Source organism: Battus philenor, unplaced genomic scaffold (assembly GCF_028537555.1).
Source record: "Battus philenor isolate CCGP_79_NKW_IND1 unplaced genomic scaffold, ilBatPhil1.0.hap1 SCAF_7, whole genome shotgun sequence".
In the NCBI taxonomy this organism is placed as follows: Eukaryota; Metazoa; Arthropoda; class Insecta; order Lepidoptera; family Papilionidae; genus Battus; species Battus philenor.
In genome coordinates this window covers 7,353,191-7,379,040 of record NW_027181737.1, presented here as the reverse complement: position 1 = coordinate 7,379,040, position 25,850 = coordinate 7,353,191, and the positions used below count along the sequence as shown (strand labels likewise).

The 25,850-nt window shown below is 32.2% G+C and overlaps 2 protein-coding genes across 2 annotated transcripts; one reads left to right on the top strand and one right to left on the bottom strand.

Moving 5' to 3' along the window:
• Nucleotides 1-1,529: 1,529 nt before the first annotated feature.
• Dera (deoxyribose-phosphate aldolase) lies at nucleotides 1,530-7,224 on the top strand. Its single transcript, XM_068774371.1, has 6 exons — nucleotides 1,530-1,717; nucleotides 2,238-2,446; nucleotides 2,979-3,132; nucleotides 3,809-4,038; nucleotides 4,750-4,896; nucleotides 6,836-7,224. The coding sequence occupies exons 1-6, from the start codon at nucleotides 1,690-1,692 to the stop codon at nucleotides 7,001-7,003; spliced, it is 936 nt and encodes a 311-aa protein (XP_068630472.1). The 5' UTR covers nucleotides 1,530-1,689; the 3' UTR covers nucleotides 7,004-7,224.
• Nucleotides 7,225-10,087: 2,863 nt separating this feature from the next.
• LOC137931227 (uncharacterized) lies at nucleotides 10,088-18,594 on the bottom strand. Its single transcript, XM_068774636.1, has 5 exons — nucleotides 18,561-18,594; nucleotides 12,251-13,156; nucleotides 12,060-12,150; nucleotides 11,078-11,231; nucleotides 10,088-10,281 (listed from the first exon to the last, which is right to left on the bottom strand). The coding sequence occupies exons 1-5, from the start codon at nucleotides 18,579-18,581 to the stop codon at nucleotides 10,122-10,124; spliced, it is 1,332 nt and encodes a 443-aa protein (XP_068630737.1). The 5' UTR covers nucleotides 18,582-18,594; the 3' UTR covers nucleotides 10,088-10,121.
• Nucleotides 18,595-25,850: the final 7,256 nt, after the last annotated feature.

Here is a 25,850-nt window from a genome sequence, read left to right as displayed (position 1 = left end):
ATTGAATTTAAATTAAAACTACTCAAAATAAAATTTTGTATCTGTTATGTAAAATATACGTAGCATTAAACATAGAATAAACTATAAATAAAATAACATAAGCAATAAGTCAATATTTTTAGTGAGAAGGATGAACCTGATGCTTTAATAATAAATTATCAACATTTGGCGTCAATTTTGTAAGGGTTAATCTTAAATCTCCTCGGCTAATGATGGCCAATCTGTTTCTTTTTTTTCGTTAGGAGATTGGTAACAGCGCTGAACCTCCTTTCCACTAGGTATGATGAGACTGGAGACTGCGACTCTCAGTTTTTTACAAGTTCAAATTGTATTGCGACCACAAAGCGAATACCAAAATCCTACAACTTACACAATTTTAAAACCATATACTTATAATATTTTTTTTTCTTCATAGGTACTTTTATAAATAATGTATATGTTTTGATATAATGATTTAAGTAAATAGGTACCATCAGTGTATGTGTTGAGATCCACTATCGTGGACCCCCATTTTCATTTCATGGATCCCCAAATTTTTTTCCTCAAATTTTTTTCGCTGACGTAGACCCCTTGCAGGTTGTCATAGACCCCTAAGGGTCGATATAGACCACTTTGGGTATCACTGGTTTAGACACTTAGAAGTCATAATACAAAAACTTTACATATCAATCTTAGTACAAAGTACATAATTTTCTTCTACGAATACATTATATTCATTTACTCTTTACGATAATATATATGATTTGCTCCTATCGCTGAACATATATTCAATTTACAAGTTGTTTGGTGAATTATTTCTTAATGAAAAAAGCTAGTTTAATTTTATGAGAAATGTTACAAAACATTTGTCGAAAGCCGAAGCTTTCCTTTGCACCTTTGAAATGGTTTCCTGAAATATTTATAGCGCAATCTCCTAAAAACAAACTGATCGAAGATCCCAATAAATCGTGCTAAACATAACATTTATCATTTGATTACTGTTCTAGTTGACGCCTCATTTGCATAAAGGTTTGCGTACCCGCTTTTTGAATAATTTGTAGAAAGGTTATTTCTTTTTCTATTCTAACAAATTGATCAGGTCTGAACACTTAGTGATCTGGTGTTGCTAAAAGCAAATATTAAAATAAAAATTATCGTTGACAAGAACTAACTGGCCTTCCATAGTTCAATAAAGTCGCTATGCATTTATGGAAAATATTATTCACTGCCATTAGGCAGTGAATAATATGTTTGAAATAGAAAATGAGTGATGAGTTGAAATAAAAAAAATTGTAGCAATAAGTTAAATGTTGCGTAAAAATGCAATATGCTGCAAGAATACATAAATTTCTATATATATAAATTTCAGTCACATCAATTTATTAATTATTCTCGCAGATATAATTTTATATAAAATAAAGTGTGCAATAGAAAGTATATTAATATATAAATACGACTGTCTCATTCATCATTGCTTGTCAAAAAAAATGATTATGAAAAAAATGACAAGTAGATAAACTTTGACACTGTACATTGCAAAGTTTGGAAATTGTCGAAGAACTTTAATGTTATGCTCATTATGACACAAATCGGTCACAAATTCATGTTAATCTTCAGTCTAGCTTGTTTTAAGTAAAGGAATTTACTTATTTAAATACTGTAATTAGCATTTTTTTAAAATCGTGATTTGTAATCGTTTTTATTGCCGTAATGGTGCGAATATGTAATAAAACTTTAGGTAAGATTTTTTTTGTAAAAAATATTATAGACTTATAGTGTAAGGAACTTTAACTGTGTTTAATTTAAACACAAATTTTATTGAATATAGTTTTGCAATATTTACCAAAACCTTTATGCAAATTGATTGATATATCAAGCAATTTGTTTTAAAGACATGAAAAGGCATTAATTTAGTTTCAATAAACATTCATTGTATTTTTAAAAAATTTGTCGATAAAATATTTTACATAATAAATCTGAAACAGTGTTTAAAGTATTTTAAAAGTATCAAAGTTTCAAATTATTATAAATAAGTAACTGATAAAATGTTTTTGTATATGCTTTCTTAAATAACTATTAATTGAATGTTTTTACAAACAACAATTCATTCACATTGTTCTAAACATCATTATGATCAACAGTGCCTATTCATCTTCATCATCTAATGTAAACTTGTGTGCAGATGTATACCTTGCAGTAGGTTTCTATCAGCTGACATAAAAAAGATGAAGCTTATATAATAATTACTTTATTTCTAGATAAAAAATTCTTCCAAGATCAAGTCTTAAATAATATTCACATAAATAAAAACTCTGTGGATGAGAAAATAAAGGCAATACTGTGTGAATACCCTGTAGAAAACAAGGAAACTATCAAAGAATGGCTCTTGAAAGTTATCACCATTATAGATTTAACAACTTTGTCTGGTGATGACACTAGATCTAATGTATTTAGATTATGCCAAAAGGTTTGTATATATATTGTGTGTATATTATTACAATTTCAAGGAATAATTAAACTCAATAATTGGTGCTAAAGTTCAAAACACTAAAACAATAATATTATTCTGTAATTATAAAAGTAATAGACCGCGGTTCCCCTGGAACCTTAAATATTCACTACTTTAAAAGGGGTGTTGGTTTGGTACTCTCTGTGCCCTGTTGCAACTACAGAATCTGCAAATGCCACTTTGCTTGAACATATATAATTACATTACATTACTACATAATTAAAGACCTACCATCTGTTTGATACAATGATTAAGACTGCCACATATAAAGCTCATTATTCATTTTACATATAAAAAAGGATTGCATTTACAATTATTAACCTTTATGCTCAAATGCATTAAATGACTTAGTCAATATCGAGGATAAGAGTGTCTGTTTTTAAGTAACATATAATTTATCTGAAACTATTTCATGTATGCATGTTTCTTGGCTTTAAATAAATTAATTTGCCTAATGAATTACATATACACTTTGTGCATTTTCTTACAGGCTGCAAATCCTTTAAAACCTGAGTTAGTAAAAAGTTTAAACCTTGATTATAAGATAAAGACTGCAGCAGTTTGTGTTTACCCAACAAGAGTAGCGGATGCATATGAAGCCATTAAACAGATGGGACTAACTGATACTATACAAATTGCATCAGGTGTTTAATTTTTTTTTGTGTTTATTAAACCTTACTAATTCTTTGTTCTATATTAATATTGTTATCTATTTTGGAGCATTTGTAGTATTCTATCGTAATATGAGTAAAATCTAAGAAAAGCTTTGTATAAACTAAACTAGAATTAAATTGACATCTCCTTTTCTGTATTTAAATATATAAAATATATGTGTGAGATATTCTTTACATCCTTATCTGTGAAGCTTAAATCAAGCTCAATCGGGTTATTTTGCAATCAAAATATATTTATCAACATCATTACAGCCAGGCCTTAGGACTAACACTGCTGGACAAATACCTCCCTACAAATTTCCATCCAGACCTGTAGAAATGGGCTAAAAAAATTATTAAATTGTAAATTATAAAGATTAATAATTATAAAATATTTTTCTGCTAATTACCAGTAAAGGTCTTTACTGGTAATTGGTTATTGAATATTGTTTACTTTATGTACCACATAATTATCAGTTTAAAAGAGGGGCATATAGAATTACATTTTGACAATAAAAGATTCTTCTTAATGGATGTCATCGAAACATCCATAGTTAGTAAATATCAGGGAAAATATATTGATATCATAACGAATAAATAGGCAGTGGAAGATATTGAGAAGATTGCAATGAAATTGAATACTTTTATATTGAAAACTACATTACAGTTGCAACTGGGTTTCCGTCGGGGCTATACCCATTGCAGAGCCGTCTTCTAGACATAAAATATGCTGTCAATAATGGCGCAACGGAAATCGATGTCGTACTTGATCGCAGTCTTGTTTTGACGGGAAAATGGGAGACGCTATATAACGAACTGGCACAAATGCGGCAAGCTTGCGGCGAAGCTCACTTAAAAGTAATTCTGGCAGTTGGCGAACTGGGTTCATATGAAAACGTGAGGATTACAAATTTTATCATCGAAAAATTGTTGACTTGTGTTATTATGTATTATATGTAAAAAAAAAACTCAGCCTAAATTTGGTTATAGGATGTTTATCGCCATAAAAGTAAATGAATTTTGGGCAGTATACTTCTTTCTCTGTGACTAAAAATTTACTTTACAATTATTTATGTAAATATACTACATTCAACTTTAAAAAACCTTATCGTTGAATGTGACAAAGAACTATTAATTTGAAATTTTGAAGAAACACCCGTATTCATACAGAAGTATATAGTTGTAGATAAAAACATACATAATATATTAGTTCATTCTACAGTAGATTAAAACAAACGATCTTCATTTTAAGGTTATCTAAAAATTTTAGCGATAAGCCGCCCATGGCGTATTTAATTGTAAAAATACGCTAAAGATTTAAATTCTTCATTTTGTAATTGATTCGAAAAAACCTTTCAGCTTTATTTTTAACGTGCTAAGTAATTGTTAAACTTTGCGTTCTTGTATGTTGTACGAAAACAAATTCCAAACTCTTCTACTTTATACTAACCCATTGTTCATTAAATATACTGTTAAAAGCATAACTTATTTCTTATGATATCTTCTTACGACCTGTAAATTTAAAGTGTAGTATTTATTATACATTTAAATTGAACTAGTTAAGGGAATTTTCGCCCGTAAACAGTAATATTAATGAAATTTACACAGGTGTACAAAGCGTCAATGGTGTCCATGGTAGCTGGTGCAGATTTTATCAAAACTTCCACTGGAAAGGAAGCGGTCAATGCAACTTTACCGATCGGCTTAGTAATGTGTCGAGCTATTCGCAACTTTTACTTAATGACGGGTATTAAGGTAAATCATTCTCCTTCAAATTCAATACTATTTTATTATAGTTCTACCGGAATCGCTGAGTCGCATCTTAACCCATTCGAGACCGTACACAATTTTGAAAACCATCTCCAGAATCAGAATTTCTTTTTTTCGGTTTATAGTGACGGCTTTTGATACAAAAACATGTTGGCAATAGAAATCAGTCGCTTTGTAACTCCCTTTGCAAAAATAAGATAAGAGCGTGTGTGAGCATGTGTGCAAGTAGCTTTTCTGAATATTTTTATTACGAGGGACGGATTACACACCAAGTGTGCAATGTAAAATAAAATAAAAACAATTATTAAATTGAATAACATTTATTCCAAAAACAGTCAGTTAACATGAAATTCTTTGTTTAGGTTCAGTAATGAAGAAAAGAATATAATCCATTTATTTTTAAAGGCATCTTAAAATATTTTGAAATCTTCCTCTACTCCATATGTCAGGAAAAACAATCAAATTAAAATAATTTGCTTGTACTCCAATAGTTTTAAATTCTTGAATATTTTATAGTGCCCATAAGTAGTAACACACTTAAAAATATCTTGAATTCCAAGATGGTTATTTGTTTCCATTTTTCCCCTAAAATCATTTCTCCGTACTTTTTTATCTTACTCACAGTCGTAGAGAAAAATGTATTATCAAACAAGAGTTCAAAAAATCGTACAGATCACCTCATTTAGCCTTTAGCCCATAAAAGTATTTTTTTAAATCACCGCTATCTGCCCATCCCTCAGCATCTTCACTAACTTTACTTTCATATTCTTCGATTTCACTTTCAACTTCACTAAAATCTTCCCATCACTATGCTCAACAATATCATTTAAAGGATATACCGGATAACCATCACTATACATAACGATATTTCGGTTATTTTTTCAAGTGTCCGTAGGCATCAAATCATCACTTTCACTATCGCTGCTTCTTTTCTGTAATGCTCATGGTCCTGGCTTTGGGTCACTCATTTTAGAGGCTAAATTGAAACCAACACCAAATTTTGTTTTTAACAACTTCTGAGATTATTTTTATGTTAAGTTTGTCTTGTCCTCACGACAATTCAGCAATTTAAAATCATTGCAAACACCGTATGCAGGCGGTCTTTTTGCCTCGGAAATGCATTGCACACACGGTGTGGATTCGGTCTCGAATCGGTAAGAAAGCGCGGTAAGCCATGGAAAAATAATCATGAACGGAACACCCACTATATTTCCCCTCCCCCGTCTCTTCGCGCTTTTCTAAGACATTTTAGATATAAACGAAAAATGTTCATCATTTGTAAATTTTACAATTGAAAGTATATTTTAAATCAAAAGTTAAAGAAAAATCAATGTGGGTTTATAAAATTATATATTTACTTCAATTTAATTTATTAGATATGTTATAAAAAATAAGTTCCCTAATTGGAAAATCTTGTTCGTTTGCGATTAACGGGTCTCTCATCCCCGTATTTGTCCTAAATCCGCCGCTTTAGAACCGAACAATAGATAGAGAAATAAAGTGACAGCGTTTTCACCATGTAAGCACGTAATGAAGTTATATACAAAACGTATATACGTTCTTGAATTTAGTGTCGTATTGAAGATATAAATAAATAGTAAAAATGGTTTTCACGATGTTAAACTTTGTCATGTCTGTGAATGTAATTAACATGAGAAAAGCCCAGTGAAATGTAATGAGATTCCTCCTCTATCTGTTAACTTCTTACATCAAATCACGTATTTGGCAGATGAAGGACATTTAAATTGAGTCGACATTTCAAACAAATGAAGCTACATTTCTACTTTGCTAATTACTCGTGTCATGTCAGGTATGATACGTGATGAACATGAATGTGAAATATGACGCATCAAAGCATATCCAAAATTTGAATTTGATGATAGTTGTTACAACGTAGCAGTAAGATTATTATTTTCTTTCTTAGGTTGGCCTTAAACCTGCCGGGGGTATTAAAACTGCAAAGGATGCCGTTAACTGGTTAACTTTAGTGTATACAGAGTTGGGTCCCGAATGGGTCACTCCACACCTCTTTCGCATTGGTGCTTCAAGTCTACTTGACGTAGTAGAAAAAAAATTGGATAATTGTATCTAAATTACTTTAGCATAACATGCATACATAAATACTTCTAAGACTTTATACATATCACTTTCAATAAAATCTTAAGAAAAATTATCGAGTTTTAACAGAAGTTTGATTGTTCTGATCTACGTTAAAAGGAATAATCATGTCTTCAAATGTTTTTGGTTAAGATTTCAATTTAGATTGGATAGTTAAAATGCTGTCGCAACACTGATATGCATATTTGTAAGTTTTTTTTTAATAAAAAGTTTTCGATACACCTTTTGTTCTCATTCATTGCACCCTTTCTATGAATATATATATATATACATATATTGAACAACGGTTCTCTGCCAGAAATATTCAAAATTTTACAATATTTTTTTTACAAAACTAACGTACAGAATAATAAATGGTTTATTTATTCATTTGTATAATAGATTATTTGTATTTATGTAATAATTAATATATGGATACCAAAGGTTCATTAAACTCTCTTCCTTTTAGTTACAATATTTTAATTTTTTCATGTGCTGACGACTACAGGCTGCTATTATCAATTCTCTACATAATTCGCTATTTGCGATTATCCTTTACATATATTTGTAGTTTATATCAATGTCTACAAAAAAAAAATCTAAGAGTACAAGAACGACAAATGAATTTCCAACTTGACAAAATTCTCTTTGTGCGTTTGGCGCAACTGTTAGACACAAATGATTTTAAATAAAAACTGTCGTTACGAATTTTCAACGGTTTTGTTACTGGACATATTGCCAATAGTTTCATGTACAGACCGCGCGTGTTTTTCAAGTGACCAAAATGTTTTAAAACAGATTACCTTGTTTCTTTTATGTGCTTGACAATTAAAAAAAACAGATTATATTAAAAGTCCATATATAAATAAATAATTTGAATAATTTGTATATTGCTAATACAAATTATTTATTTTGTATTTTCGGAAAACTTTCAGTTAGATTTAATATTAAAGAGAAAAAAAAAATTTACAGTAATTTTATTATTAACATATTGTGTTACTATTTAGGTATAATCTAAACTTTGTATGATTAAATAAAGGGTTTAGAAACATTTACCCTCAACATATAATAAACTTTCGTCTTTTTAAAATCACCGTCGATGACATTAAAAATTGTTCATTGATCTTAATGTTTAGAATAATATCCCCGGTATAATATTAATTTTCTCTAAGTGGCCACCTGACTATTGTTTTCCAAACTTATAATTTTAAGAATAGAGATATTCTCTATCCTAATTGAAATGAAACAATTTTGTGTGAAGTAAACCGTGTGGTTTTTTTATACGGAATGTTTATAATGATATGGTTTCAGATGAAGTAAGTGTTATTAGCTGGTGCGACTCTTACAGCTTGATCGATAATGACTTCGCAGAATAGACGTACGTAACGAAAAATTATACGCCAGATTAGATACCACTAATAGGAGACTTACATAAGCACGAAGAACTAAACTCGTGTTAGCGTTTAGTGTGATTACCGTGCAAAGTAGATATTAAATTATAACTAAAGGTGACTGTAAGTTCTGCTTGGCCGCTCGCAATCGCAAAAAGGCCTATGGTGAATATGGTGCATAATTTTTGATGCAGCGCAGGCGTTCGCTGTGATGTAGCCGTACTCCGGCTACATCACAGCGAACGCCTGCTTTTGTGTTTGTGGTTGCGCATGCGGTGTCCTGTGTAACTGAGTCTGGTTATATTGATTTATTATTCGCGCAAGGTGTGAATAGAGTTGTGGCGTTTGTCAGCGCGGTGTCCTGCGGCAGCATTCCTCGAAGCACAACCTGTTGTGGCGGCATTCATAAATCGTGTTGCATGTTAAACAAGGCGTTTCATGAAAAGTCTATTTCGCTCAAAGCGTACTCCTAAGCAATCTAAGAGCTCGGCAGCCTATCCATCCGATAAAATTGTAATATTTAGTGGGCCCGAGATCAGGCTCTCCAGGGAGACATCGAGCTTCACTACCTTAAAAGAGGTTCTAAGCTAAACACCCGCTACTCCCTGCCCTCTCGCACCCGCGGAATCTACAAATACCGCTCGGGCAACTGTGTCAAAGCGAGCCGATAATAGCTTTGTACGTGATACGTTTGTAGCTTATACTGTGGCAGCTTCATACTCTTAAGAATATATCTACTTTTAATCATTATAGAGCTTTGTCGATGCTCTGTGTAAATAAAACGCAAGATATGGATACAAATTTTTATTTGCTTGTTATTGTCCACTGATTTAATGTAAATAACTCTTGTTTTATAAATTATTATAATTTTTATTATTTAGGAATTGGCATCGTTTCACTATACACTAAATCTTTTGCAATAATCTTAACTTTTACAATATTATAAAAGTGCATTGCTTAAGACTACCTATGATATTTAATTACTATCCTTAACATTACTTTTGGCAAAATAGTTATATACAAACATGTATCTATACATATATATTTTATTTTTTAAGCAAATCATAATTAGCTGTTTAAAAAAACTGACTCCATAAAATATATTCATGAATTTAAATATTGTTATAATATTTTGATAGATAGTGTGCAATACACTTACCCCAAGTACGGTTATGAACTGTAGTGTCTTTTTTAAATGTAAACAAGTAAGTATTGCAAAATAATAAAGTACGGAACAATTTATCGTTTAACACCTAATATTTTAACAGAGGCGTAGGCCCAAAAGTTTGTCGAATATCTAACACAGTCAACGCTTTTAACGGCTAAACTTTTTAATCTGGGTTTATCGGCTCTTTTCTAAATTTTACTTGATTGTAGAAACCAAATTGCTCTTACATTTAACTTTTATTTTTACACATTACTTATGTTTTCTACTTGTTCATCTTAATGAAGCGATTATTTGATATATGTATAATTTATTACATAACATAAAACCACCGCTAGCCATTGAAAAGGCTAAAATTATTTACATGCGTCTAATATTAAAAAAACCATAATAATTAAGTTAAAAATATAACTGAGTAGGTTATGTTATTAACGTATACCTTTTCCTCTCTTTTCAATATATATATATATATATATATACATATATATATATATCTGTGTGTATATGTATATATTTATATGTGTACATATATATATTGTTCTGTTTAGTTTACGTTGTTACTGGTCTTTTTCCACGGGGACTTCTGCACGGAAACCATGCTCCGGGTCAGCATCATAGTTGACAACCCTTAACTTTCCGTTTCTATCCATATATCCGTAATGGCCTCGAACATGGCCATCGTTGTCGCGTTCCTCATACCGAAATTGGCGGTTTTTTCTAGAATGACAAAAATTAATGTTCTTATTCTTTAAGGCAATTAGTAAAAGTTTCTACACAACAAAGTTCATTTATTACATGACTCTTAAATATTTAAATTAAGTTAGTTTAACTTTTTAAATTTTACAAATCGTCATGTATGAAAAACGTGTCCAGTAGAACCTAAGTTTTTTAAGTTTTTTGATTTCTAAATGCTTCTGCCTTACGCATACTTACTAATAACTTACATAAATTACAAACTAGTATTCATTTTAAACATCCCCGCCTTATAAATAGTTATTGTTAAAAAAAACTTTTGAATTTAGGATAACTTCTTGTTACAACAACTTGACTCTATTTCAAATCTAATTACGTAGGGAATTACCATGCCTATTTACATCTTTTACATAAAGATGCGCATAAATTCATAGCATTAACTGAAACTTCGATCTTCTTTTTCGGTGATTATCGACGTTGGTGCATATATTAAAGATTTATAAACAGTAGCCATTATAAAACGATTTAGCTGACAGGTTCAAGAAATGTATTAATATTGTATTCTAATAAAGACGGTTACTTATTTAACACTATCTTCTACCTGATACATTCGGAAAAATGTTTTTTACTTATTTCTATATATGTGTAAGGAATACGAGCGAACTTGTGACATTTAAGGGAATTTAAATTTTATAATTAACATATCGTTGTAAAATAGGTTTCAAATCAAAACATCATGTAAAAAACACATTACTGACTGTTCTAATAAGAAATCAAAAGATCTGATTGTTAATCGAGACTTATTATTTTAATACATTACCCTTTGCCTGTGTCATATCCAAATTGGTAGCTATGTGGACCTTTCATCCCGTGCATGCGGAACTCTGTTCGTTCGCCAGCAGGCGGCGGTGCGTGTTCTTTGAGCTCACTTGTCCGTGGCGAATCCGGTCGCGACGGCTCTGATATTACGCTACCTGGAAAATATCAACTACGTCATTCTTAATCACAGGAAACATATAGGTCGAATAACCTAATTGTAAAATCTCACTTTCTCCGTACATCATCTCATAATCGCAATTATTGGTGCGTATATCATGTCTTTATTTAAAACTCTTAGTGTGCAATGATAAAATAATTATTATGGGGTTATCAATAAAACCGCCAGTGGTTCCGAAACATCTTTGCTACTTCATAAGTTACTACACTTCCCTGTGTAAGGTTTCATCTTTATTGATAAACTAATTAAATCATATATAGAAAACATTGGTTATGAAGCGGAGTACTAAGCTCCTATGCAATCAATAAGCCCAATATTCACTATTGTCAAGATTTTAGCCGGTTATTTTTTAATAATTGTAATTTGTATCACTAGGAGATATTGCTTACTATGAAGTGATTTTTTTTCGTGCATTTACTGTGCGCAGACAGTTGCGAGAGAAGTTACCGCTATTTTAGTTATTTAGGTGTAAATGATCTTTTTCTTGTTACAGTAGCTGATAAGATGTGACGGGCTTTTGTTTAGTAAATAAAAAGTGAAACAAGCTTAAACAAATAACGCATTGCAGAAATAAACTCAAACTGAGTAATGTCAACAAAAAAAAAATTTAAAAATTAAAAAATATTTTTACTTTTTTTACCTGCTCTGCATTGCTGCCCAAGCAACATTTTTAGATTCCACGGGTTTGAGAGAGCAGGCTTAACCTAAAATCTCTTTTATGATAGCGAAGCTCGATGACTGCCTGAGAAGCCTCGGCTTGGGTACTATATACTACAATTTCACCGGATTGGGTGTTTTTACTTACGTTCAGGATATCTGAAATGACTTTCCGACGCTTGTTGTTCACTTGTTTGTGGGTTGAGATCATCATTTGAATTGTTTGATACGGAATAATTCTGGAAAAAGTATGTTAATAAGTTTTATTAGTAAATATTACATCAATTAACAAAACTATTTCATAATACATATAATAGTTTTTGTAGTGAAGGTAATTACATTTTGCAATATGTTTTCTTCTTTTATCTTCCGTTTCTTTTCATCCTCCTCTAATAAATAAATGATTTTCTCGTCAGATGGCTTTTGATATTCTTCAGTTACTCTTAAGATCGGATGAAAGGGTTGTAAGGGTCTAGCTTTTGGAACTACGTCCGAAGAATCATCAGCAAATTGTGATATTGGAATAGGAATCGGCTTAAAACCATCTGTATACTTTTTGGGATAAAATTTCGTTGGTGTTTTAAACTTTGATAGTATTGGTTTGTACGGTAAAATTTGTGGCGCTGGAATCAATTTCTGTTTATGAAATCTTTGCAAATGTGGCATGAATCTACTGTGGTCAGAATAAAATATAGGCAGTTGCTGATCTGAGTTTTCAAAAGCAGGGGTTTTAAGCACTTCTTGTTCATCGGATGGTTTGATAACAAGTTGATAATCGTTAGGTGCATTAAGTGCAGGAGGTTCTAATTTTGATGACGGTGTGGGTACAGTTGGCTGTGAGTATTGCAAGGCTTTTTCGTTTCTGTTATTTTTAAATATGCTAAGCGCTTCCGTTTCGTTCATCTCCGGTAATATTATAGGCACTACGCCTTGGGAGTTTTGGGCCATATGTGCTATTGGATACCAATCACTTTGTGGGCCAGTTCCCGTTCCTTCATATTGATAGTCTGATTGCTTTTCACCTAATGGTGGGAGCAAATACGTAGCTGGTTTGGGTATTACTTCCAATATTACTTCCGCATCCCTTTCAGGTTCATGAGGAATAAGGTAGGTTTTATCATCTTGCAAAAAGTAAGACGGATCATGGGGCGAATCGTTTGTAACAAGTATTACATTAGCACTATTTTCTCCTTCTTTTTCAACCGGAACTTTTATCGCTGTTATTGATAATGCAGCTACAATTCCCTGGAAAATTTATAAACCGAGTAGGAATTAGTTTTAAATAAAAAAAAAACATTTCATTAAAATTGTGTAACATATCAGGATAGCTCAGTATAATAATATAACTTTAAATTAGGCGTCAGTCAATCAACGAGCGCAACCAGTAAAAAACGAAATAGTTTTTCTATTACATCATCGTGGCGTAATCAGTCGCTGAAGAAAAGTGTGTCAGAAAGAAAAAAGCTCTATCCGTTATTTAAAAAAGGAAAGGGAATATTAGAGTTGTTGACAAATCTGTAACTAATTATTTATCATTGAGTGTAAATCGATAAAACTGGGTCGAGCTTTCTTTTATTATTCAATTAGCCATTACTTTTTATGTTTGTAAGGGGAAGCTGAAATTATGGGTGCAATAAATATTAAAAGACCCTACTCTTGAGTATAAAGAGTTTACGTAAGTATACTTTAAAAATAATGAATAACAGTCTTTTAATTAACGTTTTATTCTTGTTTAAATAAATATATTAAAGCAATATCATGGTAATATATTTTAGTAAATTATTTTATTTTTTATGTGAATCATGTTTAAAAAAAAAACAGTTCACCAACATCTTAATCACTGATGACGGGTTTCATTATAGAATTTCATTTGTTCAGATATTCCGTTGATTAGCTTTTAATGATGAGGTAAATTTACAAGTATATTTTTTTTAGTTTCTCTTTTTCCGCAGCTATTTAAACCGGAATTGATACGTTCCGGCACGTAGCAAACGACAAATCTGTTGGTTGTTATGGAAGTTGATTACTATAGTAGAACCACTTCCCGTTCTATTACCAACTGGTTAAAACTAGGAACTAGAATTTCTCTTAACCTAAGTATACGTATGAATGTTTTCTCTAATTAATAGCGCCGATAACACACCTTACCCACTAATATAACTAAAAATAATATAATTAGATTTATTTTAAAAAATATATATTTAGTATAACAACTTGCTTTGACTTAAATTTTGAAACATCTTAAGGTTAAGCATATACAGTGCAGATAGCATACGCTGCAAGTCTTTTAAGAGAAAAACGAACAATTTTATTTGATACAGCGTAATACGGCTTAAACTCCCATGATCGAAATTTAAAAAAAATGTTACACAAAGTGGAAGGTAATTGTGAGATCCGATTGCGGTCAGGGCTGGCAGCACATTTTTTTACTTTCTTACTTGTTCAAGAAAGTAAACTAGTGACGGCTTTCCGACAGAGCGTCATTGACTTGTTACTGTGCTAGTTTATCAGTGTTTAGCCTCATATTAACATCGAAAGGGGAAAAACAAAGAGTTTATTTTTCTAACTATTTAAGTTAGAAATACCACAGCAGTAACTTTAATTTTGTAGGAATAAGTGATAGTAACATTTTTGCAATACAAAATTTGTTAAACCAAACAATCTTTGGAATTACTGATAAAATTAAAACAAAATCGATAATATAAATTTGTTTGTATCGTTAAAAAATAACAAAAAAATATTTTTAACGTCAGACGATTATAACAAAAACTAAAACATGCTATATAATCCAAAATGAAGTTAAGAACAAAATATGTATATACGAATACGTTTGAGTAATAAATGTATAATTCTTTTCGTTTAATATTTCGTTAAATATTTAGTTTTAGTTAAAAATTTAAATGTTAGAGATTACCTCGCAAATTATTCACAAATTTTTGTTAGAAAAGTGTTTGCACTGTACTAAAGAGTCGATTTCTTGTAGAAGAGAAGCACCTGCTTAATAAATTTGTATTTTCCTGTTTTTTTTTAAATATTTGTATTTTCCTGTTGCACAGACTTAAAATTCTTTTTTTTCCTTACGTGTAAGATAGACCTGTCTGTTTATTTTTCATGGTGCCGATTTTGGCGCAACACAATGTGTGACAAGGTAACATACAATATTAATTTGTTCCCGTAATCTTTTATTTTTATCCTCATCTTACATCCTTCTTAATGTCTACTATTCGTTCTCCTCTATTTAAAACAAATTATCTTTCATTTTTGCCATTCTTTTCCATATATCATCATCGCCTCGCTTTCTTCGCCTTCTCTCCTGTATTCTACATTAACTTTTTTTTCTTTTTTATTTGTTTTTACATTAACCCTATTATTTTTTCTTCTTTTTTATTGTTAATTTTTATTACTTATTCTATTTCCTACTGGCTATGTCGCAGATTAAGTTGTCACGATTAAAATTTTTTTAACACCGAAGGAATTTTTTTTTCAATTTATTTGTACTTATCATTTATTACCTTTTATTATTGTTCATACAATATTTTTACAGATCCAGAAAGATCTGGTGATGCTCCTCTTTGCTTACCAATGAGGCGATGTTGTCATGCTTTATTCTCCTGCTAGCCGAGACTGGCATTTCAATCTTATGGACCGGAAGACGGGACAGTTGATCACGTGCACCACGGTCTAATTCACGTTCGGATCACAGATGCACGAGAGAGTCTCTTTGAACTTAAACCTATAAAGATACTCGGAAAATCCCCCGTGTCACGCTAACATTTAAACCAACACCGTGTCCTGCTCGATCCAGCGAAGCACTTAATAAATTGAGACGGTGTCTGGAAAGAACTTCCACGACACCGTACCCGTCGTGCGTCCCATATACCTCATGTTCCATTCGACAAGCGTATCCAGCTCAAGCTGTCTCTTGACGAAGGAGACGGTGCATTCCTCATATGGCAAACTGAAAATGCCCTCTCGTTGCTCTCCTCCCCCGCGTTCGCTTTTATAGAATCTTCTTTCACATCCTTCAGACCCGTCTATTTACCGTTAGATGCTTGTTTGCGACCGCACAAATATTATAGACAGAGAAGTGAACGACTAAATCAGTTTATATTAAATCGGAAAAGAGGTCTTTTCGGAAAATAATATGTGTAAACTTGGTAGTAAAATCTCTTTGGCTGAACCATTTGTATCTGACTGGTTTTGTGGACATTCAAAAGGTGGCGATTTTTTTATAAAAAGAATGAAATTAGTAAAAAAAAATTCGGAATATTTTAAAAATTGGAAATTTTTCAATAATTTCCTTAAAAAAGAAAATAAATAGAACACAAGCCGCGAAAAAAATTGTTAACTACCTAACACTGATTGCCCACTTACAGATAAATTGGATGTGATTATTGAAAAAGTGAATCAAGATCATCACATCAGTACTTAGCTGATGTATTGAAAATTGACCACAAAACAGTTTTAAACCATTTGGGTTACACATGCGTTTATTAAATGATATATGATTTTTTATTAAGACGTAAACAAACTGAACCGTTTCTGTAGAAATTGATAACTAGTGAGCAAAAGAGGATCACGTATGACAAGATACTGTGAAAAAAATAGCCATAGATCGACAAGGCTTAACTGACTGTGGCAAAACAGTGAGTTAATTCGCAAAAAGGTCCTCCTGTGTGAATGCTGGGATTGGAAGGGCGTTGTTCATCATGAATTTTTACTGCCGGGAAGAACCGTCGATTCAGATCTCTACTGCCAACAATTGATAAGATTAAGGCAAGATGTTGGGAGAAATCGGCGAGAATTAATCAATAGAATATGTTGTGGGTTTGTTAGATCAGTTAGTGGAATTGTGGTTTTTCATTATGATAACTCTATGCCGCACACATTTTTAGCGCCTTGGTAAAAATTAAGAGAGTTTGGCTGGTAGATGATAATGCATCCGACATTTAGCCCTGACTACGCACTAAAGATTCCCGCATGTTTGAATCTCTTTGGTATTTTATTAACATCAAGAAAAAACTGCGAAAACTGCTTGACGCATTTTTTCATCAGAGATCTCATAATTTCTAAAGCAACGGCATCATACGATATCTTACAAGATTGCTACAGTTATCAAACAAAAAGGCACCTAGTATATGATTAAATTTAAATATAGTTAAGAACTTAAAAAAACATATCAGGAAATTTCATATAAAAAACGTTGGAAGTTTCATCTAAGCTAATAGTTCTTACTAGCAAATTCATAAATAAAACGTTTAATAATGAACGTTAAAGTAGACTTCCTACAATATTATATTACACAGTGCACTATCACTCAACACCTCAAAACTAAAAATGGTCTTTAGAGGCCATCTTCATCATTCTTAAATTAACATTTTACCCACAAAATGGAGCAATGATGCATGAGCAACTAAGTGAAATTCTGACCTCTTGACTTAAATGACCAGTAATCATAGATAAGCCTTTCTTTTAAAATTTCTATGACATGGTATAAACATAAAAAACTTCAATCTGTGCAGTTTATATTAACAAAAAAAGTCTTGTTATATACTTATGAAAATATATACTGGTATTTAATAAATTGATTTGTCGCCGTTTATGTAACTGAAAACTTAACATAATAAAAAGCTAATATTTCAGTTTTAATGGCATATCTTCTCACCGCACGTAATCTTACAGGTCCATGATTAGAGAAACAAGTAACATTTAAGTCGTTAAGCGAAAGTTAAACAAGAAACGAGCGATACTAACAGAACATAAATGCTAGAAAAAGTAAAATAATCAATTACACAATAAGTAAACTTTTAAGAAGCTAATGAAATATTTTAGCGTAAAAAATATTCAGTTATAGTTTTATCACTTTGTAATTCAAAATATGTATAAAGCTTTTTTAATGCTACGTACCTTTTTTATTAAATGTAATAAATGCGAAATTATATAAAATACATGTTACGTCCGAGTCGGTATTCATATTTTAAACATTATTAAAGGTTTTGTACACAAAAACATGTGGAGAGCATGTTTTTGCATAATTAAACCATATTTATCATTATATAAAATGGTACTTAATATGTAAAATACTTTTAAATTGATAAATATGAATACATAATATAGTAACGAAAGATTTTATTGAGTTTTTGGCAGTTCTATATAAAACTTAGAATAAATAAAGGCATTAAGTTTGCAACAAGAAAACATTAAGTGTCTTTATTTAATTAATAATAAATAAATACATACTATTACTATTTTTTTTTCGTCAAAAAATGAAAATATAATAGAACACCTTCTTTTAACCTTTGTGTAATCGTATTATGATTTTTAAAGACAAAAAATATTCATTGTTTATTGTCAACGGGAAAATCTATTTAACACGCCGTAAAAGGCTATAAAACCCTGTCATTGGCTTCGTGAGAGACATTAAAATGAAAGTGAGACTAATAATCAACTTGGCAATAACTAAGAGATCTCATTGTGTCTTTTTGGACCTCCCACTTAAAATATTCTACTATTAACATGTAAAATTTAATTAATAGTCATTTAAGACCAATAAAAATATTAAAATTTAAATATATATTATATTAACATTTTTTAACATAAAATTCTGTTTTATTTACTAGACTGACAAGGTTTTATTTGAAAAACTCACCAAAATTATTTGATACCACATTCTTTAACCAATGATAAATTAGCAAAATTATTATTATTTTTGAAACACAACACTTCTCTCAGTTATTGATTCTTTGATTGACTTCGTTACACCAGCGCAAGCGTCACCTTTACTTATAATAATATCAATGGAAACTAACGGCAGTTACGCTTGCGTTTTATAGATCGACAGTTCACCTCTTTATTGTACATAAGATTTTGCTGTTTATTTTTTTTACCAGGTTAGGTAAGTGTTGCACTGCTTTATTAGCAAGAAGCCTTATGCTTCACTTCTATTAGTGCAAAAGTAAAATATCATTGTTAAATGTTTTCATTTTTTATTGTAAACTAAACATGTTCTTTTAGTGTACACACCTATACTCTCTTTTCACTGTTTTAAATGTTTCTTCCGAATTATAAATTTACAAATGACGAAACGAAACGATTGTTAAAAGTCCTAAATTTTAAATGTTTGTTGTGGAGTTCATTTCGGTTTAACTTCCGACTTAGGTCAAAGTAGTTATACAAAATAGTAATAATAATTGTCTTGACTTGTTAGTACAAGAGAATGACCATTTTTGACAGGTATTTTTCTTTTTTTTTCGATGTTCGAAAAATATTGTTAATATTTTTAACATGTCTCTTTCAGGATATCAGTTAGCGTTCACAAAACTATGATATATTTAACCGTAGCATTAGCCATTCAGCGCTCGGTATAGTACTTGCCCACAATACAACTTAGTACTTATATGACATTCTCTTTAATAATTTGAATTAACGCAATGAAACTGCAGAGTTTTTATAAAACTGCCTCTACTATTTCTCTATGCTTTTGAAAAAGTAGGATACACAAATTTACTCTCAAGCAGCAGCTGATTTTTAATTCGTAATTTAAAAAGTTAATGCCTTTTTTTCGTTATGTATACACTTAATTTTTGTGCTTTGTATCACAATTTAATTTTACCATTTATCTATCAAACATCTTTACAAACCAACGGATGTGCCTTATTCAATATGAATATTTATTTTCTTCCAAAGCGCGACCAAACAATATTGTATTTTAAATTGTTGTTCCTAATTTGATAATTTAGATATTCGAGTGCTGAGAGACTGATCGGGCATCGTCTGATTAACTTTTAATGCTAAAGTTTTTTCTGATGTCGTCGCAAAAGGACTAAACGTTAAAAGTTTTCCGGTTCCGGGTACATTTTTCGAAGATAAAAAGTTCAGTGCGAGTCTAATAATTGAAGCTGCTCGGAATTATTATTGACACTCTCGAGTCAGAGTAGTCTAGTTAGACTAGAAGTTAGTGAGGCAGTTAGTTAACTGCCTCACTAACTTCTTAACCGAACTTCAGTTCTCAACTGTGAAAAATATTCATTGACTACTAAACAGATTAACGAAAAAATAATGTGTAGGTACGTAAGATTCAGTCTTCCATAATTTTTTTTTTCGAATCGGACTTTCACTGTTGCCTATATGGCATTTGCAAATTCTGCGATGGATGGCGCAGAGGGCGCCTAGCCTACGACCCCTTTTAAAGTGGTAGCTCGGGGGCTCTCGGGCTACATACTTCTATTTTATCGATATATGGAATGACTTTGAAGTTTTAAGGGCCGAACCTCGGCTTAGTCGGTTACTATTGCCTGACTAATATCACTACTACCACTCCGGTAAGAACCGCATTATCAGATAATAGTTATGTACATTAGGTATTTGGATATTCTTAACGTAATATTAAGATAAGACATTGGAAAACAGATATTTTATACACAAGAATATTACTAAAAATAAATATTGTGAGTAATCATTTAATCGGGCATTGTTCCATAATAAATGTTATTTGAAATTTATTAAAACAAATTTGTTAAATAACATATAAAAAGTTAATTTTAAGTACTTATTATAGAAGAACTCTTATTAGTTAAAACAGGAAACTTAAATATATTTGATATGTTAATTATTTATTTAATTAAAGATATTTGTAATGTTATAAATACTTTCCCTGCCGTGTGGAACATAAGCATGATTTGTATTTTGTTAATATATTCTTACATATTCGTAACACATTATGAAATGTCATAACTGATCGTAGAAACAATGATATTAAAATAACTTCGCGTTGGTTTATGTTTACATAAGAAAGAAATAATGAGAAAACTGTAATGTATTCATATTAAAAAAGCGCTGTGCTAACGTCACATTGCGGCATACTTATCGTTTATTAATGAAATAAATATAGTAAACAAGCCACAATTATGATAGTATCACGTTTCGACGAATATTTAATTTTTTAAAATGTGATTTGACTTAATTGATTTGTTAGTAGTCGTTAGCGAACGATAGATATTCACAAAAATATTTATTTGAATTCATACCGCAGTTTCAATTTAAGGGACTTGTTTTTCATTTCTAGATACTACATACATCTATCATACTATATCATACTATCTCCTCTTCTATTTGCTCTATTAATTAATAAGATTTCCCAAAAATTATGTTCTACCTGCCATCTTTATGCAGATGATCTTCAAATTTATTCCCAAGCACCATTGGATAAGATTGCGGAAGCTATTGCCTGCATAAACTGTGATATGGACAGCATCTGCAAGTGGAGCAAGGCCTATGGATTAGCCGTCAATCCATCTAAAACGCAGGCCATTGTGATCGGCAGCAGTAGAATGCTATCCAAACTAAACTGGGCGTTATTGCCATCCGTAGCTTGTAACGGCACTGTGATTCCTTTCAGTGAGACAGTTAAAAACCTTGGCATTCATTTCGATAAACTGCTTTCATGGGGTCCATAGGTTCGGGAAATGAGCCGTAAATTATTTGCATCGGCAAGGTCTTTGCGACGTCTTAGCTACTTTTTACCTACTACTACTAAAATTTCTCTTGCACAGTCATTCCTTCTCCCCATCCTTGATTACGCAGATGTCAGCTATCTAGACCTCACTGAAAACCAACTAAATAAACTTGAGCGCCTTCAAAACTTTTGTATTCGCTTCATATTTGGCCTCCGAAAATATGATCATGTTTCGGAATTTCGCGCTAAGCTCAATTGGTTACCCATAGGGCTTCGCCGGAATGCTCACATACTTTATCTACTCTATAATGTTCTTTTCAATCCATTCACTCCCTTTTATCTCAAATCAAGGTTTCAATTTCTTCATGATACACACGAGAGGTCTTTGAGATCATCAAATAATCTGGAATTAAAAATACCGGCGCATTCTTCCTCGTTTATGGCCAAATCTTTCACCACGCAAGCCATTCGATTGTGGAATGATTTACCGCTAAATATAAGACGTGCTAACTCACTACCTATTTTTAAGAAAAAGGTTAAGAACCATTTACTGGACCTGTAGTTGTCTATCTCTTGGTTCATTTCTTTTTCTTTTTGCTTCTTTCTGAGGCGGGTGCGATCGAACCAGTGCTGATCGGGGTCAGTTGGATGTTTTTATTTATTATTGTATTATATTTATAATCCTTTTTTATTATAAGTATATATGTTATATACGTATGTATGTATGTTTACGTATATTTATGTTCATTTGTTTGTGAATATGTATTTTTTTGTACACGTGAACTACCCTTTATAATTACTATTATCTTTTCCTTACTATGGTTGTCTGTATGAGATTGCCTTGTGTGATAAGACCGCCCATTGTACTTTTCTGTATATTATTGTATCTGTATATTATGTATCTTATCGTGTACAATAAAGAATATTAAATAAATAAATAAATAAAAATAATTATATAATATCTTGATGAAAATTAGCGTCTTTATAACTGACAAGTTTAAAAAAATAATTTTAAAATTTGAAAAAAGAACCTTTTACTATTCATCCACCTTTATTCTTTCATTTATTTTCTCGTATTGGCGGTAACTTAAACAAAACAAAAAAAAAGTTGCGGCCTCGTCGGCAATTACGTCACGATAGACTTAGCTTAGCATAGTCTTAACTTTTGATAATGAAGCTCTATGACGTTCTACTATTTTTAACGAATACGATATGATAATCAGGCCTGGTCGTACTAATCTCAGTGATGATTCCAGTAAAGGATGACCTACAACAGCAACTGTTGAACTAACATCGAAGTTGTATGGCAAATAATAGAAACAGCAAAATTTGGACAGGCTTGGACATTGGCATGTGGCAAATTGAAAATATTTTGATTTAATCATTTAGGATCTTGAAAACTGTGGTAGTTTACCTATGTAATTTTGGTCAGTTTCAAAAATACCGACACTGAAAGAGCAAAAATCAGAACGCTTATGATTTTATTTCCGAAAGTGTATAAATAGCCATGTAACTTTGTAAATATAAGTGTTCTGTAATAGCATTCCGTTTGGAGCAGCAATTCAGTTACTTCGTACAAGAGTGTTTCATTTCAGTTATAACACAGAACCAATTCTTTGTACTCCCAATTGAGGAAACTTTAGCAGGATAACTAACCAATACTAGTTTATATAGGTTGAAAAGTTAATAAATAGAATCTTATCTTCCTTCCACACCAATGCGTCTTTTTTATAGTCTAGTTAATTTATATAACTTTTAGTACGTCTTCGAGGTCACCTTGAGAGTGACAGAAATATACTTGAGGATATACGCAGAACCAAACACCAACGTAGCTCGAAGAATACCTCGTCTGTAGTGGCAGTGTATGAGGCACATTGCTAGTGTAACCGACGGGTGAAAGGTTCTCTATTAGAGACCACGAGCCGGTAAACGGATGACGTGTCCGAGTTTATTAACGATATGCCATTTAAAAAATATTTCGAATCTTAAGAAATTTTATAATCAAAGTTAGTAATGGACGGAGTGTGGTTATAGGGTTTGAGTGAATACAATACTTGCGTAGGAGATTACGGGTCTTACGCAAGTTTTGCAATCTTGTATTCCAGGTATCGTATATATCGACCCCGAGGGGTCTATGACAACCTGCAAGGGGTCACGTCAGCGAACAAAAAATTTTAGGGTCCAAGAAATGAAAATGGGGGTCTCAGCACGTATTAGATTGTATGAATTACTTCATTTAGTCATTGATGCAGTAAACCGAATCCGAAGCAACGCGTTGAATACGCGGTTATTTGCGCAGTTGTGTGAAGAAAATGACGAACACTATCATCAATTACTTCTTCACACTGAAGTACGCTGGCTGTCGAAAGGCTTATGTTTGACAAGATTTTTTGCACTTTTTGAGACTATTTTAGAATTTCTGTATACTATAGATAAAATTTTAAAAGAAAATTTAATGAAGAGGAAAACAGACATCGCCTATTTAACAGATTTGTTTACAAAATTTAATATGGTTAATTTGCAATTACAAGGCGACAGTTTGAATTTGATTAAAACAAAGTCCATCTTATCAGCGTTTCTTGCCGGAGTTAAACTAATGAAGCAAAATATTGGACGGGGCGGCTCAGTTCCCCAATTTGTCACAGACAAGCTGCCAGGAAGACAACGTTTCAACTTACGTTCAACATTTAAATGCCCTCTATTCAGATTTTGAATCTAGGTTTGAGAATATTTTGAGTATGGTAATACCACCGTGGATAATTAATCCATATGGTGACATAGAAGAAACAAATGTCATAATACAAGAGGAGCTGACTGAACTAAGTACAAACGAAGAACTTAAGGTTCAGTTTAAAAACGGATATCAGCAATTCTGGCTGCAAAACAACATACCCGTTACTTATCCCGTATTATGGAATACAGCGAGGAAATTTTTAATTTCCTTTCAATTGTCATCATACCCAGTGGAAAGGGGGTTCAGCACTGTTACCAATCTCCTAACGAAAAAAAGAAACAGACTGGACATCATTAGCCGAGGTGATTTAAGATTAACCCTTACAAAATTGACGCCAAATGTTGATAATTTATTATTAAAGCAACAGGTTCATCCTTCTCACTAAAATGTTGACTTATTGCTTATGTTATTTTATTTATAGTTTATTTTATGTTTAATTAATGTCACGTATATTTTACATAACAGATACAAAACTTTATTTTGAGTAGTTTTAATTTAAATTCAATTAATAAATGTTTAAATTAACATGTGTTTTTACTTTAAGTTTTTAACACTAAACTTCACTAGTTAGAAATTTACAGGAAATCAATATCAGGAAAGTAAGGGGTCTACCCAACACGGAAAAACATGGCAAGGGGTCTACGGCACAAAAAAGTTTAGGGAACTCTGCTCTACAGTTTGCTGGAGGAACATATGAATGTGTAAAGCCTGCTTATATTATGGTCGATTTTATTCCTGACTGAGCGAATATACGTGAAACCAAAGTCTAGACAGAAAGCTGACTCCAAGGTACTTCACCGAGTCCTTAGTGATAGGACGGTCGACGCGAGATAGGATGCCCCAATAGGCGCGACGCTCTTATCTGCGGGCGCGGGCTGTTTGTGAGTCTTGTGAATTATGTCACTTGGCTCTTCTCATAATTTACGTCAATTTTCCCATTTCCAGAACCATTCGCCTAGGTGGCCGTGGATTGAAGTTGACGCGAGAGGAGGGACGGTACTCTATCCGATTTTGATTTTGTAGAGCGTAGTGTCATCCGCGATTAATATTGTTTGCCTTAGAGTTTTTAGGGACGTCGCTAGTGAAGAGCGAGAAAAGTAGGGGAGGGCAGGATCCCTAGGGAAAACCTGTGTGGAGGGTTCGAGCGGTGAAAAGTACGAACAAAGCCCGGTATCGAAAAGTGTAGTTTAACAGGAAGGCTCGTGCGATTTTAACGAGCTTGTTCGACACGCCTATAGAGTACGTACAGCTTATATAATAATCCTTCATGCCAAATTTTGTCAAAGGCCGTTGCGATGTCTAATTAGATAGCGTATGTGTCAGTCAGCGAAGAGCAAACCCTGAAGATGAACTCGGCGAATCTGTGTGCTTGATATGTATTACGGAAGCCGAACTGTTCGTCCGGGAGGAGTTGGTTATTAGGCGCGACATCTTTGAGGCGCTTTAGGATGATCAGCTTGTTTACGACTTAAGACATGACGAGGGAAATTTTTTAGGTTTGTTAGACTGCGGAATCCTTACCACCACTTCTTTTTTCCAGACGTCCGGAAAAGCGCAGTTGGCGATGAGGGAGTTAAAAATTGACACCAGTAAGAGGATGACATAGGGCGGAAAGGTTTTCAGGACTCTGTTAGGGATACCATCAGGTCACGAGGATGATTTATTTTCAACACTTTAACGTCGGCAACCACGTCGAAAATGACGGGAGGTATAGCCCTGTCATCCCTCCGGCAGAAGCGCCCACTGCATCC